The sequence below is a fragment of the Condylura cristata genome, unplaced genomic scaffold (genome assembly GCF_000260355.1).
Source record: "Condylura cristata isolate star-nosed mole 26May11 unplaced genomic scaffold, ConCri1.0 scaffold00001, whole genome shotgun sequence".
NCBI classification, from domain to species: Eukaryota; Metazoa; Chordata; class Mammalia; order Eulipotyphla; family Talpidae; genus Condylura; species Condylura cristata.
In genome coordinates, this window is record NW_004567102.1 from 1,301,737 (window position 1) to 1,317,815 (window position 16,079).

The following is a 16,079-nucleotide window of genomic DNA, read 5'->3' on the forward strand; positions in this document are numbered from 1 at the left end:
AAACTTACTTCTTGCCTTAATGCTCCCTTATTTTGGTTGGCACACCCCATGAGTAAATATGAAAAATAACACAGTCTATGGGGATGTCAGTTAATTAAAGTACTTCCCAGGCCCTCCCTGGTGGCACAGGGGGTTGAAGTGCAGCACTGTGAAGCTGTCCACAGCCACAGCAGCATGAGTTCAGCCAGGGAGGTGACCCACATGGCTCAGCAGACCTCTCCTGTCTTGCCTGCTGCTCCCCTCTGCAGTATATTTCTGTCAGTCCATTTGTTCTGCTCTCCACTTTGTCTCTGGTGAATCCTCTCACCCCCCACATCTCTAGCCTGTAACCCAGTTCCATTAAGTACAAATAAATAAAATCTTTTTAAAAATGAAAGAACTTCCACTTCTCAAACTTGAAACCCCACAGGGAAATGCAGTGGCCTTCCCTGCTATGACTAGTCGTCCTCCAGGAGATACTGCCCCTTGGAATCTTAGTTCTTTTTAGCCTCTCTCTAGAGTATAGCAAAACATTTAAAATTCCAACACATAATGCTTTGTGATGTACATCCTCCAATGTTGTACATTGTCCACAAAATTGTTTTGTCTTAAAATTGTTTAAAAGTTGTAATCACGGGAGTTCTTCATGCCAATCACTGCACTTGGGTGGCTAGTACTTGACATGGGTCTCTGACAACTGGGAGAAATAAAGGGACCAGAGGCAGATTGCTGGGGAGGAATAAGCCTTTCTGAGGAAATCAGTTTCCACAGTATTTGACTCGGAGCTCTTTGTGGGGCTAGAAAACATTGGGCACAGTCTTGATCTGTGGCATCTGCCTTGACTCAACTCCCCACCCCCACTTCTAGTGGCTAGTCATACACTGCAAGAACAGGGAAGTGAAATTCAGGTAGTGTTTTGGTTTATTATCTTAGTGTTGTCACAGTGACTGGGACCATGTAGGAAAAGAAACTCGTATTTGAATCCACTTCTTGCCATCCCCTCACCCCAGGGCTCAGAGCTACTAGGCTTTTCCATGCCCTTGGCATGCTAGGATGTGGCCAGGAATCAACTGACCACAACGTCCAGCACTAGCCATGTGCTGTGTTCATGGAAATTGGGGGGCTATACACAGGCTTCCTACTTGGTTACCAAGACTGCCAGTTCCCACAGGGCTGGATTTCTCGGCTATCTGGTAAGCCAGTGGCACTTCACTGCCCCAGGGTGGCTGCTGCTCCTGCATTTCTTCCCAATGCGACGTAACTGCCACCATTTAGGATGGCTGCCCACATAAGGCCCCATGAGTTCTACAAGCCAGCAGGATTTCCTCAGAACAGTGCTCGGGCAATCTTCCTCCCTGTGGCCTTGATTCTGGGGAAAGAACCCCCTCCTCCCTCACTTGGAGGAGTTCCTGAGGCAGAGGGGCCACTGGGGAGTCCAGGTGGAGCCGTAGAGGACCTTCGTCGCTGCCGCAGGAGGAAATCATGGGAGGTCCCATCCATGGCATAGAAGACATTAGCTGAGGGCGGGATAGTCAGCTCTGTGGGTTCAGAGAAGGGGCGTCAAGCACAAACACAGTCACTGCCCACAAAGGCGCAGATGTGGATGCATCCCCACAGTCGGGCACCACTCCACCCCCAAGTCTGCACTCCCTCATGGCCTCTAACCTCGCTCCCCTGGTAGCAGCTGTACCAGCTCAAACTCTGAAGCCACTGCAGAATCACGATTGTTTTTCTTAAGGACACGACTGATGACACTTGGAGCCTTGTCCTGGCTTGTCACCTGGCAGGAGAGGAGACCAAAAGAGCAGTGAAATGGCCGTGATGATCTCTGCTTCCCATCCTTTCAACTCCAGCCAGATTATCCATGCACAGGTTCTCTATCCATGTGCACTGTGAATTTAGAGGGAACAAGGAAACCCAGTATGGCGGTGGTTCCCTGAACTTGACAAGCCATCCCAGTGAAATAAGGCTACTTTCAATGGGGAAACTAGTTGGTTCTACAAAGAGAATATGGCCACAAAGATGCAGCAACGAAGGCAAAACAGCCATCAAGTAAAACATGGCGGCTAAAACCAAAGGCCCCGATTCAAAGCAGGATCACTGCCCCAGTGGGCTATTCAAACCCAAGACTGCATCTACATTGTTCCACAAGGCACCGCCCTTCACTGCGCCCCTCCTAGCCCATGCCTCCCTCACCAGGATGCTCTTGTAGACACTGCCATCTTCCCCCAGCTCCATCTGGACTCGGATGATTCGGCAATCAGAAGACGCTGGCCCAGAGCTCCCTTCCCCATATCCTGTGCCCCTGGAGGCCCCTTCCACACCACTACTGAGTGGGGTGCCACAGGAAGCAGAGCGGCGGTGACCTCGGGAAGGCCTAGGGGAAGAAGCTGGGGGCGAGAGGTGGCTGGAGTCCGCTGGACTCTGCAAAGACGGAGTGTTTTCCAGGGCGGAGTCCAGAGATGAGACAGATGGCCACTTCATGTGCTGGAGACAAAGAACATGGGGGCTGGCGTGAAGGCGGGGAGATGGAGGAAGAAACATTCACAAAGTCAGGGTCAGTGTTGAGGTCAGAGCTTACCTGGGCCAGCCGGGTCAGTAGAGGAGCAGGCGTTCCAGGCACCTCATCGCCCCCGACACTAGGCCGGTCCCAGGAGACAAGGGAGGTGGGACCCCCAACAGAGCCCAGAACTCTACAGGGGTGAGATTGGGAGAGTCAAAGAAAGAAAGGTATCCAAAAGTCTAGCTCCCGACCACTGACTCACTCTGTCCAGTGTGAGATGACCACTGCTGGCCGAAGCACCCTTGGGGCAGGAGATTCACTGGTACCAGATGGTTCCACCTCATAAGACACACGATGGCTGGGAGAGGGAACAATAGACAGATTAGGACATGACACCCCAACCTGCAGGCCCAGCCTAAGGCCTGGAATCCCACCTTCACCCAAACAGTCACCTCTGGGCCTCTGTCAGTGGCCGGAGCCCCTGAAGCCACCTCTGGATATCAGGGTCAGGTCGGAGGTCATAGCCACGACATTCATTCTGGAGCCGCTGAAGGTCAGAGAGGACAGCAAACTCCTAGGAAAGAGCCCATAGACTGTAGGAGTAAAAACTCAGGGACACCTACTCACACCTCTCTCCCCTTTCTGGGACATGGCTGGGGATATCTAGCATCACCCATGCATTCCACTCACCTTCCTCCGTTTGTCAAAATTAATGTATCCATTCTGCAAGAACAGAGGGGATGGGAGAGAGATGTACTCTCTCAAGCACCCACACACCCACGTCCACTTCTTCCCCTCACATCCACCAGGCCCTACTCACTCAGCCTTACCCTTTAAAAGTTTAATATCATGTAGAAATTGTATCCACTTTACAGATGAGAAAGTTACAGTTCAGAAAGGATAAGGAACTTGCCCGAGATCCTAGTACTCGTTTAATAAATATTTTCAGGCATGTTCTAACACTCACCAAATGTTAACTCATTTAATCCTCATAGTAATAAGCTAATAAGTTTCTCCTGTACAGATCACAAAGGCACAAAGAGGTTAAGCAACTTTCAATGTAAGAGCACCAGAACCCTACAATCGGGTTCCACCGTCCTGTGCTCAACTGCTCAAGTGTCGGGGCCTCTTCCCAGAGTGAGGGGCTGTCTCACCGAGGCATCGCATTGCACCTGCACACATGCGCGCGCACACACGCAACTGACCTCCAGCTCATCCTTGGAGGCGGCATCCAGCATCACCAGGTCCTTTAAGAAGGTACCAAGGTAGGGGACCACACCCTGAGGTAGAGGCAAGAGTCAGGTGCCCCTGCCCCTGATCCTGGGGTTCTCCACCCCGTGTATGTCCCCATCCCATTGCTTCAGATGCCTCCCCTCTCCCGTCATTCACACAGCTCCCCCAACACACGGTCCTTACTATAAACCCTCTCCCCACCAGTCACTCACCCCTCTCCGGGAGCCAGACCTTGGGGTTCTCTTGGAATTTGTCTCCAGGGAGGGCTGCAGCTTCACATCCTGGTGGTGGCAGAAGGGGCAGGTGTGGTGGTGGGAGTGGAAAGCAGGTGTGGCAGGGAATGCCAGGGAATAGTGCTCACCTGCAGGAGCAGCTCCCGGCTCTGGGAATAATTATCCTCCTCGGAGAAAATATGACAGAGGCTGGAGAAGACTCTGAGGCTGTCTCTAAAGGATGGAGAGCGGCACACTTTAGGATGGGCCCAGCAGAGGCGATCCTGGCCCTCACTCCCAGCCCAGTGCCCCACCTGGCTGCTTCTCCCCAGGCTGCCCGAAGCCTGTGGATGGGGCTGGACTGCAGGGCTGACACGACAGCATAAACTGAGGAGAAGTTTCGGAGCAGACGGCATTCCTGGGGGAGTCACAGAGGGAGGCCGCAGCTGTGGGACTCCCCTCCACACCCTGGCCCCCGACAGGGCCCATAAGTTCTCTTACCTCTGCCACTCGGATCCACTTCTCCAGAAGCCGGGCCCTCTGGGGGGGACGGAGTGGCCGTATGGTCACCTCCCCAGGACCCTCTCCGGTTGAGGTAGCCCCCAGGACAGAGCTGACCACTGCCCCTGCCACCTTGTTGAATTGTGTGACAGTAGCCCGGACAGATGGGCAGAGGTGGGAATGTCCTGGCCGGTCTCTGTGACCCCATAAGCCCCCCAGGCACTGAGAGGGGACCAGATTGAGAAAGAGTTCCTGCAGACCAAAGGTCAGAGGTTACAATTCATCATCAAGTGGAGTCAGCCTTCTATTATCGGGGCTGTGAGGATCTCAGGTGGCCAAGGAACCAGAGGGGCACAGGGTTTGAAGGGTAATGTGCAAGGGGAGAGAGGAAAGTTCAAAACTGGGTGGATGGAGGAGGCTGGGAGCTGATCAAGGGTTGGAAGCAAGGAAAGGGTTTGGAGTCAAGGAGAGGTTAGTCAGGGGACAGGGGGCATGGGGTCAGAGGTCAGGGTCTCACCGCATCTAGCAGGGTCAGCTGTTCGGCCAAGTGGTCAGCGAGGAACACCAGGACATCCGTGGGGTCAGCAGGGGGATCGCCGGGGAGGGCCAGGGGCTTAGGAAGGTCGGGGGCCTGGGGGTCCACCCGGGACCGGAGGTTGCGGATGAGGTCAGCGCTGCCCCCCCCAACACCCTCCCCTGCTGCATACCCTGTCCGAAGCAAGAAGCTCTCAAGCCGGTCAAGCTGACCCTTGACCTCAGAGCCAAAATCCTCAGGGTGAGAGGCCAGCCAGGTTGACAGTACAGAGATGGCTACCCTGGGAGAAGGTGAACCAGCCAAGGATCAGATGTCAAGCTACAGCTCAGGCAGAGGGGAACATGGGGTTAAGAAGCTGGGGCCCAGGCCTGCCCTCATGGAGCAGTGGGTTAAAGCACAGCGCTATGAAGCTGTCTGCAGCCACTGCAGCTAGAGTTCGATCCCCAGCCAGGGAGGTGACCCACATGGCACAGCAGACCTCTCCTGTCTCGCCTGTTGCTCCCTTCAGCAGTGTATTTCAGTGGATCTGCCTGTTCTGCTCCCCACTCTGTCTCTAGTGAATCCTCTCACCCACCATCCCCTCCCCACCCCCCCTTGCACTCTGGCCCAGTTCTTATATGCATAAATAAATAAACCTTAAATAAAGATTTATCTTAAATCTTTAAAAAAAAAAAAAAAGCTGGGGCCACTCACCCTTTGGTTCTCTCTAGTTCATCAGTAGGCTGAGATTCAAGGGTTTCCAACCTGGGGAGGGAAACAGAACCTATTTATTTTTACCCAAGCCTAGTGGCTTTGACTATTTTTGCTGGGATATTCTGACTAGAAAGTCTAGATGCCAGACCCTCCCTGGTGCAAGAGGTTAAAGTGCAGTACTGTGAAGCTACCCGAAGGCACCTCAGCATGAGTTCAATCCCCCGCCAGAGAGCTGACCCACCTGGCGCGGCAGACCTCTCCTGTTTTGCCTGCTGCTCCCCTCAGCAGTGTACTTCGTTAGCTTGCCTGCTCTGCTCCCCACTCTGTCTCTGGTGAATCCTCTCACCAGCCCTCCACCTCTGGCCTGTACCCCAGTTCTGTATGCATAAATAAATCTCAAAAAAAAAAAGTCGACACCTTTAAGACCCTGAGTCCCTGATGACTGACCTGTCAACCACAAGTCCTAGTAGGGCAGGCGTGGAAGTGAAGGCCCGGTGGGTAGCCAAGAAGGCTGATGTGAAGCTCATGTCAGCCCCTGCTGTCCGTGCATCCAGCAGGTATCTGACCAGGGCCTCCAGTGTGCCAGCTCGGAGCCTTCTTGAGGAACGTGGGGGAGGCGTGGGGGCCTGAGGGAGACAGAGGGCCAGTCACTGGTCCTTCCTTCAACCCTGCTTCTGGATCTCTGGGACAATTCTAGACCTAGATCATTCAAGTTTACACTGCTCAGAAAAGAGAAAAAGACTTGACCTAAGTCACATAGCACAGTCAGGTCTCTGGACTTCTAACTTAGTAGCACTCTGGCCAGAAAGTTGGCCATAAGACAAGGAACTGGAGGTGATGGATCAGAGGTAAGAAGTCAAAATTATGATCTCACCAAGGGATTAAGAGGTCGATATTGGCGGCTGGTGACAGTAAATGTGGCACCATCCTCCTCCTCATCCCAGGCAGTCACAGGGGCCTGGAGGAGCAAGGAAGGGTTGTCAGACATCCCCACAGCACCCCCACTGTCCCCAGCCCTCACTCCAGGTCCTACTCCTCCCTCTGTGCCCCTCACCTGTGATGGCAGGGGACAGTACCAGCGAGTGCGAGGGGCGGGGCGGGCTGGTGACCCCAGGTCTCCCACACTGGGGCCCAGACAGCCCCCCCCAAGCCGCCTCAGGGCTCGGTATAGAGGGGCTTGAAGTGGGAGGGTTGGTGGAAGGCAACCCTGATCCTGGAGACCACCGTAGCCCCTTCCCCCCAGAGCTGAGCCCCAGCAAAGCAGAGAAGCAAGGTGTAAAGAACAGAAAGGGAGGCCAAAGGCCGAGAAAGTCAAGTGGCAGAGACCTTGAGAAGCTGAAACCTCAGTCACAGCACAGCCCCATGCTCCGCCCTTCCCCGCAGGAACTAGCCAAGCCCAAAGAATAAGCCCTTCCCCGTAGCCCCCGGCCCCCGTTCCTCAGCTCTTAGACCCCCTCAAGGTGGCGGCTCCGATCCCAGTACAGGAAAGAGAAGGGGAAGTGGGGATGATGGGGGGGTGGGGGGGAGTTGTAGACTCAGTGTCACGTGGCCCCAGCCCCTCCTCCCAACGGATCCCGAAAAACCAGCCCTGCCAGTCACCCTGCCCTCACCCAGCCTCAGGACCCAGGAGTCCAGGGCCTCGGGGTCCCAAATCCAACTTCTGGTCCCTCCCGTGTCCCCAAATCCTGCTCCCGGCCACCACCATTAGTCCCTGAGGAAAGCAGGTGACCACCTCTGCTGGGCCCTCCGAGGTTCAAGAACCTTAGCTTTCCGCCTCCGCACCGCCGCCAGGAGGGAGAAGGGGGAGGGGTCACGAAATCGAAGGGTTCCCTCCCCAATCCCAGAGTCTGAGGAGCTGGTTACTGTGGAAACAAACCCCTCCCCGCCAAACAAAAACAAGGAGGGACAGGGACCAAGACACAAAGCCCAGAGAAGCAGGCACAGGGGCAGAGGCGCAGAGGGCCAGGGACCCAAGGCCAGACCGACCCTCCAGGCGGTAACGGGCTAAGTTCCCACGGGCAGGTCCCGAGTCACAGTCACAAAGGTCCGGAGGAACGCCGGGGCTCCCCACAGCGGGGAAACTGGCAGACACCCAGTGAGAGGAAATAACTGAGGCAGGGCGGAAGGGAGGGAGGCTGGGACACCGACTCGAGAGCAGTCTCCCAAGTTTCTGCAGCCCCTACCTCCCACCACCTGCGTCTCACCTCGTCTTCTTCCTCCTCCTCCTCTTCCTCCTGCCCCCCGCCCTCGCCCAGGCCACCTGGGCCCCCACCCTCTTCGGGGTCTCGGCTCCGGAAGCTGCTCAACACGACTCCCCCGGGGGGGCTCGTGTCCCAAAGCAGCCGCAGGGGCCGCGGGAGCATGGCCGGATGAAGGAATCAGCGGGGTCGGCCCATGGGGGCGCCTGGGGAGAGACCGGAGGGGGAACGGGTGGAGAGTCAGGTGGGCGCGGGGGATCCGGACGGGGAGGGACGCGTGTGGGTGTCTAGGAAACCGGATGGAAATCCAGCAGGGAGACTGAGGGCGGGGGTCAACGCCAGGGTGGAATATGGGGGCCCCTGGTGCACTTGGGGATGAAGGGGTCACGGGAACGGGCAGGGTCATAGGGCTCTGACCTGCTTGGGTGGGGTGGGGGGCAGCGCGGGTCCCCGGGCCGCTGTTCTCCTCGGTCTCCGGCCCGCGACCGAATACCCTCCCTGGCTTTTCCGCACCCCCGTTAACCCCCCCGCCCCCCCCGCCAGGTTCCCGGGCTCTCCCGCCCTTTCCGCTCCCCCCCACGTCCGCCCGCTCCGAGAGCAGGAGCCAAAAGGGGAAGGAAGTGAGGACAGGAGCCAGGGCCTCGGACTAGGGGAGCGCTGGGCGCCCGGGGGCCGGGAGCCAGGAGTCCAGGCCTCAGCTCCGCGATCCTCACGGCCCCCTCCCCCCGACTCGGGGACCCGGAGCCCACGTCGCCCCTCACTGAACTTGGAGAAGATTCTAGGCCCCAAGCCCGGGGGAGGGCAGGGGAGAATCTGACACTCCCCGCTCCACACAAGGCGAAGGCTCCCGGGAACACTTAAGGCCGGGGGGAGCAGCCGCGCCACCGCGCGGGGTTACGCGCCCCACCCCCACCCACGCGCGTAGCGGCCGGAGGTCCACTCCGGATTTTCGGGAGCGCCCTCGGTTCCCGCCTCGTAAGGGGCGGAGCAGGAAGCCGCCACATCCGGTTCCAGATTCGCGCTCCGGGGTTTCCGGCGCTGGATGAAGCCCGGGACCCTGTAGGTCTCCCGGCCCTCTGATCGCGGGTGTCCGGTTGGCGGGTGGTGGCGCCCACCACAAACTTTCAGAGGCGGTTACGTGTCACCAAGACGTCGGGGTAACTGGAAGGGACCAGAAGTGATTGGGAGAGTGATTTTTCTTGGAAAAGGGGAACCCTGGGATAGAACGAGACAGCCCTTTGGGAGCTTTGGAACACAATTTATTCCCACACTTTTAGACCCGCCGCCCGCGTCCGTCTGGCCGGCAGTCCTGTTCCTCGGAGGTTCCCCAAAACGAGTCGCAGCTTCCTTCGACCACTGGTTACTAGCCCTGACACCACCGGTGTTTAAATGCAGTAGGCGGGAAAGATTAATTTCTTACGCCGGGCGCCCCCCAGTGGCCGTCAGGCTGTGCAGGCGCAGGGGATACTGCAGACAGGTGCATCCTTGCTTTCAGGAGCCCTCAGTATGGGAGGGGGGGCGGAGGGAGGAGACAAGACGTTTACCAACGACTCTCTTAATCACTTAAGTAAGTACAATCGCAGAGAACCGCACCAGTGGGACACATGGTGGCCTGCAGTGCTAGGGCTGATCGTGACTAGAGCCCAGAGAGGATGAGGGTCGAGCTGGCAGAGGGAAAGGAGCATGGGCACCAAGGGCTGGCAGGAGGGAGAGGAGGTCGGAGGGCACAGGTGGGCAGAAGGGTAAGCTGCGGCTAAGTGTGGGATGCTTAGGCCAATGGCAAGAAGAGTGGGTTTGGCTTCTAGGACACTTGTTCTCGAGTGTGAACCTGTGACTCTTGCAGGGGTTTTACCAGGTTAAGACTTTTCATAATGCTAAGATGTCACCTGCTTTTTTCACTCTAGTTCTCTAAGAATATACACTGTTTTTCAGAAGGCACAAGATGTGCACTGGCATAACTGGCCTCAAGATTTTTCTTTTTTAAGTTCCGGGACAATGAAGTTACAACCCTCCTAAGCAAAAGCTCCTTAAGATTCCTTGATAAGTTTTCAGAGGTCCTGAGACTAAAAATTTTGAGAACCATTGTCCTAGAGGCCTAAAAAGATGAATGCCATAAGTTTGTATCTAAAAAAAAAAAAATTCTAACAGCAATTAAAGTATTCCAGTCACTTTTGGAGAGGTAGGAGGAGGCAGGAACAGATGGTGGTTGATGAGGGTGCTATCATAGTAGCTGAGGCAGAAATAATGATGGCTTCCCCAGGATGAAGGTGAGTGCTCTCACTCTGCTTTCTGGAAGAAAAGTAAGAAGGTGGTGAGGAGTTGGGGGCCCCTTCTCAATCTAGAGGTAAATGAACTAATATGGGCACAGGGTGGGAAAAACACAGGGCTAATATTTTCTGTGTTCTCTTGATGGTAGACACTGCCACTGCATCTTCCAAAGAAGATGACTGTCTCTTTCAGTCCTTCCAACAAAACTGAAGTTCACCTTAAGTTCACCTTTAAATACAGTAGCCACCACCCGTGGGTATCTGTATTAGAATATGGCTAGTCTGCACTGAGATATGCGGACAGATTAATTCCTGTATTTGAATTTGAGGGGGGAGGGGGGAGAACTGTTGTTTCTTATGTTGATTACTTGTTGAAATGATAAAATTTTTAATATCTTGGATGAAATAAATTATTAAAATCCACCTTTTTAATGTTGCTACCAGATCATTTAAATTTACACATACTGCTTGCATTATATTCCTATGGACAGTACTGTCCAGGTCATTTTTTGTTTTAATCTCAACACCCAGAGAAAATAAGGTGTTTGTTAAATAGCCTGCTCAAGGCAGCAAGATCTAACCCAGGTCTGTGAATTCCATCACACCAGCAGCCTCCCTCCAAGGGTGAACAGTTGAGGGGGCAGGGATGGAATTAAATGAGAAGGGAACCATAAGGGAAGGGGAAGTGATATTACCTTCTCCTCCTTTGAATCCTTGGGTGTAGACAGGTAGGCAGCTGTGGAGAGAGTTTGAGAGATGGGGGAAGGGGAGTGATGGGAGCAGGGCAGCAGGATAGAAGTTAGGCTTCTGGGAGTGGGCAGGGAATATCCCACAGTGCAGGGTCCTGGTTGGTGGGGCTCATACTTACCAAGCCAGCTCAGTGCCTTGATAAGCCCAAGGAGGAAAAAGGCAGATAGGAAGAGACCAACTCCATCCTCCAGGGAGGGCCCAGAGAAACCTGGTGGCCAGAAGAGACTAGAGTAAGCTCCATGTCTTCTCAGGTTAGACTGCAGCTTCTGGATGCTTTTGGCTCCTACCTGCTATCTCCAGTGTGATCTCTGCGCTGCGTCCCAAAGCAGGAAGGCTTGAGTGGTAGACGCGGCAGGCATAGCGTGCCCCGTGGAGCTCAGCAGTGACCGGGGTTGGCTGGAAGTGCCCAGAGAGGCTGACGGAGCCATCAGAATGGTGGCGAACTGTGGAGAACCACTTCTGCCCCTTGGCCTTCTGAATGCCGCCTTCTGGGCCACCACGGAGCTCCCATTCTATCTCGAGGCCCTCAGAGGGGTAAAAATGGGACACAAGGCAGAGCAACTCCGGGGGGGCCTCCCCAACAGTAGCCCATACAAGAGGTGCTGGTGTCAGAGACACTTTGGGGGGCTCTGGAAAGAATAGGAGAGGAGCATGGTGGTAATGAGTCCACACTGTCCTCCCTCAGAAACCCTCAGTTTGCTCTCTAGATTCCCCAAAACTGAGGGGGCTTGTATTTTTTCTCCAGAAGGAGGGAATCTCCCCACTGGCACTCCATAGGAATTCCTATGCCAAAGTCTCCTTTCTCAGGGACCCTATTCTCAGATTTGGGAAACTTCATCCCAGAGCCCCACAAATTCCCAGAAACTTTCTAATCATTGCCCTTGGGACTCGTAGCGACCTTAGTCTGTCTCCTTCCACTCCTCTACCATCCCCATGTACCACTATTTTGGATTCCTAAGAATCCCAGTGTCCACCCTCTACCTGTGGGAACACCTGTCCCGTCACTCACTCTGCACAGCAAGCTCCAGGGTGACCTGCCCTTGCAGGTATGGCAGGTGGACGGTGGCCAGATAGGAACCCTCCTGAGAGGGCTGCACTGCAGGTAGCCAGAGGGTCCCATTTCCAGTCCATGGACCCCAAGGCTCATTATCATCCCACGCTGCAAATGCCACTGCTCCCTCTTGGGCAGCTGGCATCTGTCCATCCAGCCCAGGAGTGGCAGCCAGGAGCAGGTGCCCTTTACCCAGGTGCTGACGTCGCCACTCCAGTCCAAAGGGAGGGGGGCCTGGGGCTGGAGCTGGAGTAGCCTGGGAGGTGGGCGGTGTGTAGGCAAAACTCAAGTCCAGCAGTGCATCTCGTCCCAGTCGGATTCGAGGGGCAGGTGTGTTGGTGAAGACAGACAGCACGGCTGTGGAAGATGGGGAGAGCGGGGAGTGGAAAGGATAAAAGAAAGGAGAAAAAAATAATAAGGAAAGAAATGGAGTTACAGGTAGGGTGAAACTCCAATTACCACCTGTCAGAGGACACCCTCTGAGTGTCCTTTTCTGATACCATCTCCCAGCCCTCCCTGCACCCATGCGCCCCTTATGCTCTGGACTAGTAGGACTCAGCATGACTAAATGAGCAAACTAGAAATGAACAGGAATAGTGAGTAGGTTTAGCCCTTGAAAGTTGCTCTGGACTCAGCCCATGAGAGCTGTGGGGGTAGAGAGCCGACACACTTCTGACACAGCCTGAGCCAGTCCAGTTGCTGTGCACCAGCCTTGAAGAGCCAGCCAGGCCTTTTTTGGTTGTTGTGAAGATTCGGTGACTCACGTCTTCAATCCGTGGTGATGTCCAGGGTGTTAACTGACTCTGGAGGGTTCTGGCTTTGTCTAATCCTCTCTGCTCTACTGTGGCAGTGTTCAGAAGTGCCTGGAGCCTGGCTGTCCTGGTTAACCCCAAATCTGCAGCTATTTATATGGCCATAGTTATCTCATTTTTCCATGGCTGGGTTCTTAATCTCTAAAATAGGGACCACAATGTGAAGAGTCCATATCTCGTGGGGTTGTGATGAGGGAGCTGTATTATTATGCAGCCACTCAGCCACCTGTAAGTCATTCACTCAGCAAGCATGTGTTGAACACCTAGGATATTCAGCATGTTGTGGTAGAAGACAAAGTACTGAGTAAGAGCTAGCCCCTACCTGCCAACTGCTTCTAGTCTAATGAGGGAGACCGGCAAGCACATTGCCAAGTAAATATGCTACACTTTCCTCACCAGTTCCTACTTCTATCTCCCAAACACATCTCAAGTCTGTTTCCAACAAAAGTTCTCATCAGTGTTCATTTGGGTAATTACAACAGTCTCCTCTTAGGTCTCCTCATCCTCAGTCTTTCTGCTTTGATTCATCCTCCAAATTATCGCCAAGCAGTGTGGCAACAAGTCCGATCCAGGCATTTACCTGTTTAAAATTCCCAGCAACCTAAAGGCACAGGCTGGGGATAGATGGCCTGGGTTCAATCACTAGCCCCACTTCCTACAAGCTCTGTGTCCTTGAGCAAGTTACCTAGCTGCTCTGTGTCACAAATTTGTTCATCTGTGACATGGGAACATACCAGTACCAGTTTCTTATGACTGTTGAGAGGAATACATGACAATATGCATGTAAAGTGCTTTGAACAGGACCTGGCATGTAGTAAATGCTTGATAAATGTTAGCTGCCATTATTTTCTAGCTCTTACTATCATCATCATCATCATCTGAACTTGCTGGGAAAATCATTCATGTATATTTTCTTCATTAATCAATGATCTCACCTTGCTACCATTTGTAAGAATCAAAATAACAGTTTGGGGGGAAACTGCACACACAGACAGCAACTTCTGACACACACACACAGTCAACTTCTGACGGCTCACCATGACCTTATGAGCCTGCCTTCCAGGACACCTGGTGACCCAGCCTCCAACCCAGCTTCCCAGACTTCCTTCACACCCCACGAAGCAGTCACATTAAATGCCTTTCTTGTGACTAGTGAAATCTCTAGCGTCTCTGCTTTGAATATGTCTCCTTAGGTTTACAATATCCCTCCCCAAGTTCCTAAATATCCCATGTCCCTCAAGGTCAGTTCCATGGCTACTTCCTCCTAGAAATGTCAGGGTCCTCCAAGTAATCTTTTTTTTTTTCTGTTGTGAATATGCAATTTTTTTTAAAAAAGATTTATTTATTTATTCATACAGAACTGGGGTATAGGCCAGAGGCTCAGGGACGGTGAGAGGCTTCACCAGAGACAGAGTGGGGAGCAGAACAGGCAGATTGACGAAGTACACTGCTGAGGGGAGCAGCGGGTGGGTCAGGAGAGGTCTGGCTCGCCATGTGGTCTCCTCCGGGGCAGGCGGGAATCGAACTCATGCAGAAGTGGCTTCAGATTCTCAGTGCTGTGCTTTAACCCGCTGCGCCACCAGGGAGGGCCGAATATGCAATTTTTAAGCCTAGTGTCTAGGCTTACAAGATTAAATTCTCTTTGCTTTATGAGACTGCTTTAGTTCAGTAGAGTTTTAAAAAATAGGGAATTTCACCTTGTTTATCAAAATCCAGAAACATACTTTGGAATTGTTAAAAACAACCCATAGAATTATAAACAAAACCTAGATCTTACAGTCTAATCCTTAAATTAATAGAGCACTTTAGTAGGGATTTTAGAAACAATTTTAGGCCTGTATGCCACAAACTACTTTGTAAAAATGCAAATATAGGGGCCTCCCTGGTCTGCAAGGGCTTAAAGTGCAGCACTAAGAAGCTATCCACAGCCAAAGCAGCTGATTCTATCCCTCCCTGGCCAACAGACCACATGGCTCAGCAGATCTCCCTTGCCTTGCCCACTGTATTCAGTTAATCCTCAGTGTACTTCAGTCAGTCTTCATGTCCTGCTCCCCACTCTGTCCCTGGTGAGTCCTCTCACACGCCTCCAGCCTCCAGCCTCCAGCCTCCCATATCGCTGGCCTGTACCTCAGTTCTTGTATGCATAAATAAATAAATCTTAAAAAAAATGCAAATATAAATATAACATGGTCTCAACAACAACAAAAGTTCTGCCTGGTTTTAAAGCTTGTACTATACAGATTTTTTGCTTTCTCATTAAAAACAATCATATAAGGCATTACATAAAATATTTAAACCCAGGGCCTCTCTGATGGTGCAGGGGTTAAAGACACAGAGCTATCAAACTATCAGCAGCCACTGCAACATGAATTGGTTCCCTGACCAGGGAGCTGACCCACATTGCTCAGCAGACCTCTCCTATCTCCCCCACTGCTCCCCTCAGCAGTGTATTTCCATAGCTCTGCCTGTTCTGCTCCCCATTCTGTCTCTGGTGAGTCCTTTCACCACACACGCCTATGACCTATACCCCCAGGTCTTGAATGCATAGGCAAATCTTTTTAAAAAAATGGATTTAAATTCAAATCTAATCAAGCTTCTAGATCTAACTACCCATTTGCAGGAAATGTGGATGAAAGAGGCAGAGGGGAAATGACACCATAAGGAAACAACTGGCCAAACAGAAAGTAGGGGAATTACACAAAACAAATGACAAACGGGCAGGCAATGATAGAATAAAAGAGTCAAGAGACAACGGATTGGTGCCGAATATTTGTGTTTCCCTTATTCCCAAATTGATATCTAAAACCTTAACTGACCTCCCTCTCCCAGTGTTACTATGTTTGGAGATGGAGGATGTGAGGAGGTAGTAAAGATGAAATGAAGTTTTTTTTTTTAAAAAAAGATAGGTCCACAGTCTTACAGGACCCTGAGCTTCCGTGAATACATGGCCAGTAAGAGCGCCTGGAGATTTCTCTCCAGACACCAGCCCTACTAGCAACTTCTGCTTGAACTGCTAGGCTCCAGAATTATGAGAAAATAACCCCTGTCATCTAAGCCACCCAGTCTATGATATTTTTATTTTAGCATCCTGAGCAGATGCAACAACCAAATATAATACCACAGACTTCCTGATTCAAGAAAATCAGCTGTAAAATATCATCCTTGATACAACAGGAAAACTTTAGTACAAGCTAGAAATGAAATGATAGTATAGAATTATTTTTTATTTTGTTAAATCTAATAATGATTTATTGCTTTTGTTACCACCTTATTTAATAGAGATGCCTCCTGAAGTACTTGTGAGTAAAGTAATATGATGTCTAAAACACTTCAAAAAAAAAAAAA

General features: G+C 52.4%; 2 protein-coding genes across 6 annotated transcripts in view; both read right to left on the reverse strand.

Moving 5' to 3' along the window:
• Positions 1–880: 880 nt before the first annotated feature.
• RGL2 (ral guanine nucleotide dissociation stimulator-like 2) lies at positions 881–8,792 on the reverse strand. Of its 4 annotated transcripts, XM_012723413.1 has the most exons (18): positions 8,272–8,364; positions 7,861–8,060; positions 6,531–6,614; positions 6,104–6,282; positions 5,657–5,707; positions 4,946–5,243; positions 4,429–4,680; positions 4,242–4,345; positions 4,077–4,161; positions 3,928–3,996; positions 3,688–3,762; positions 3,173–3,205; positions 2,935–3,056; positions 2,745–2,840; positions 2,561–2,672; positions 2,176–2,466; positions 1,645–1,759; positions 883–1,517 (listed from the first exon to the last, which is right to left on the reverse strand). In XM_012723413.1, the coding sequence occupies exons 2-18, from the start codon at positions 8,017–8,019 to the stop codon at positions 1,306–1,308; spliced, it is 2,337 nt and encodes a 778-aa protein (XP_012578867.1). In that variant the 5' UTR covers positions 8,020–8,060; positions 8,272–8,364; the 3' UTR covers positions 883–1,305. The 4 variants fall into 4 exon arrangements, with proteins under 4 accessions (XP_004673432.1, XP_012578867.1, XP_004673431.1 ...); XM_004673375.1 differs by lacking the exon at positions 7,861–8,060 and having other exon boundaries at positions 881–1,517; positions 8,272–8,792; XM_004673374.2 differs by having other exon boundaries at positions 7,861–8,364.
• Positions 8,793–9,091: 299 nt separating this feature from the next.
• The window catches only part of TAPBP (TAP binding protein (tapasin)), an 11,261-nt gene continuing 4,273 nt past the window's right edge, over positions 9,092–16,079 (reverse strand). For both annotated transcript variants that reach the window (XM_012724160.1, XM_012724155.1), the window contains 5 exons: positions 11,881–12,279; positions 11,159–11,500; positions 10,990–11,079; positions 10,817–10,857; positions 9,092–10,143 (listed from right to left, as the gene is read on the reverse strand). In XM_012724160.1, the coding sequence (XP_012579614.1) occupies positions 10,132–10,143; positions 10,817–10,857; positions 10,990–11,079; positions 11,159–11,500; positions 11,881–12,279 (884 nt within the window). In that variant the 3' untranslated portion in view covers positions 9,092–10,131. The remainder of the gene's footprint in view (positions 10,144–10,816; positions 10,858–10,989; positions 11,080–11,158; positions 11,501–11,880; positions 12,280–16,079) is intronic.

Excerpts from the sequence above, each read along its gene's own strand:
- RGL2 (XM_012723413.1), bottom strand. The coding sequence starts at position 8,019 with ATGCTCCCGCGGCCCCTGCGGCTGCTTTGGGACACGAGCCCCCCCGGG. Across the intron at positions 3,997-4,076 it reads GCCGGGAGCTGCTCCTGCAG|GATGTGAAGCTGCAGCCCTC; the intron begins GTGAGCACTATT and ends TGCCACCACCAG. Across the intron at positions 2,841-2,934 it reads CCACTGACAGAGGCCCAGAG|CCATCGTGTGTCTTATGAGG; the intron begins GTGACTGTTTGG and ends TCCCTCTCCCAG.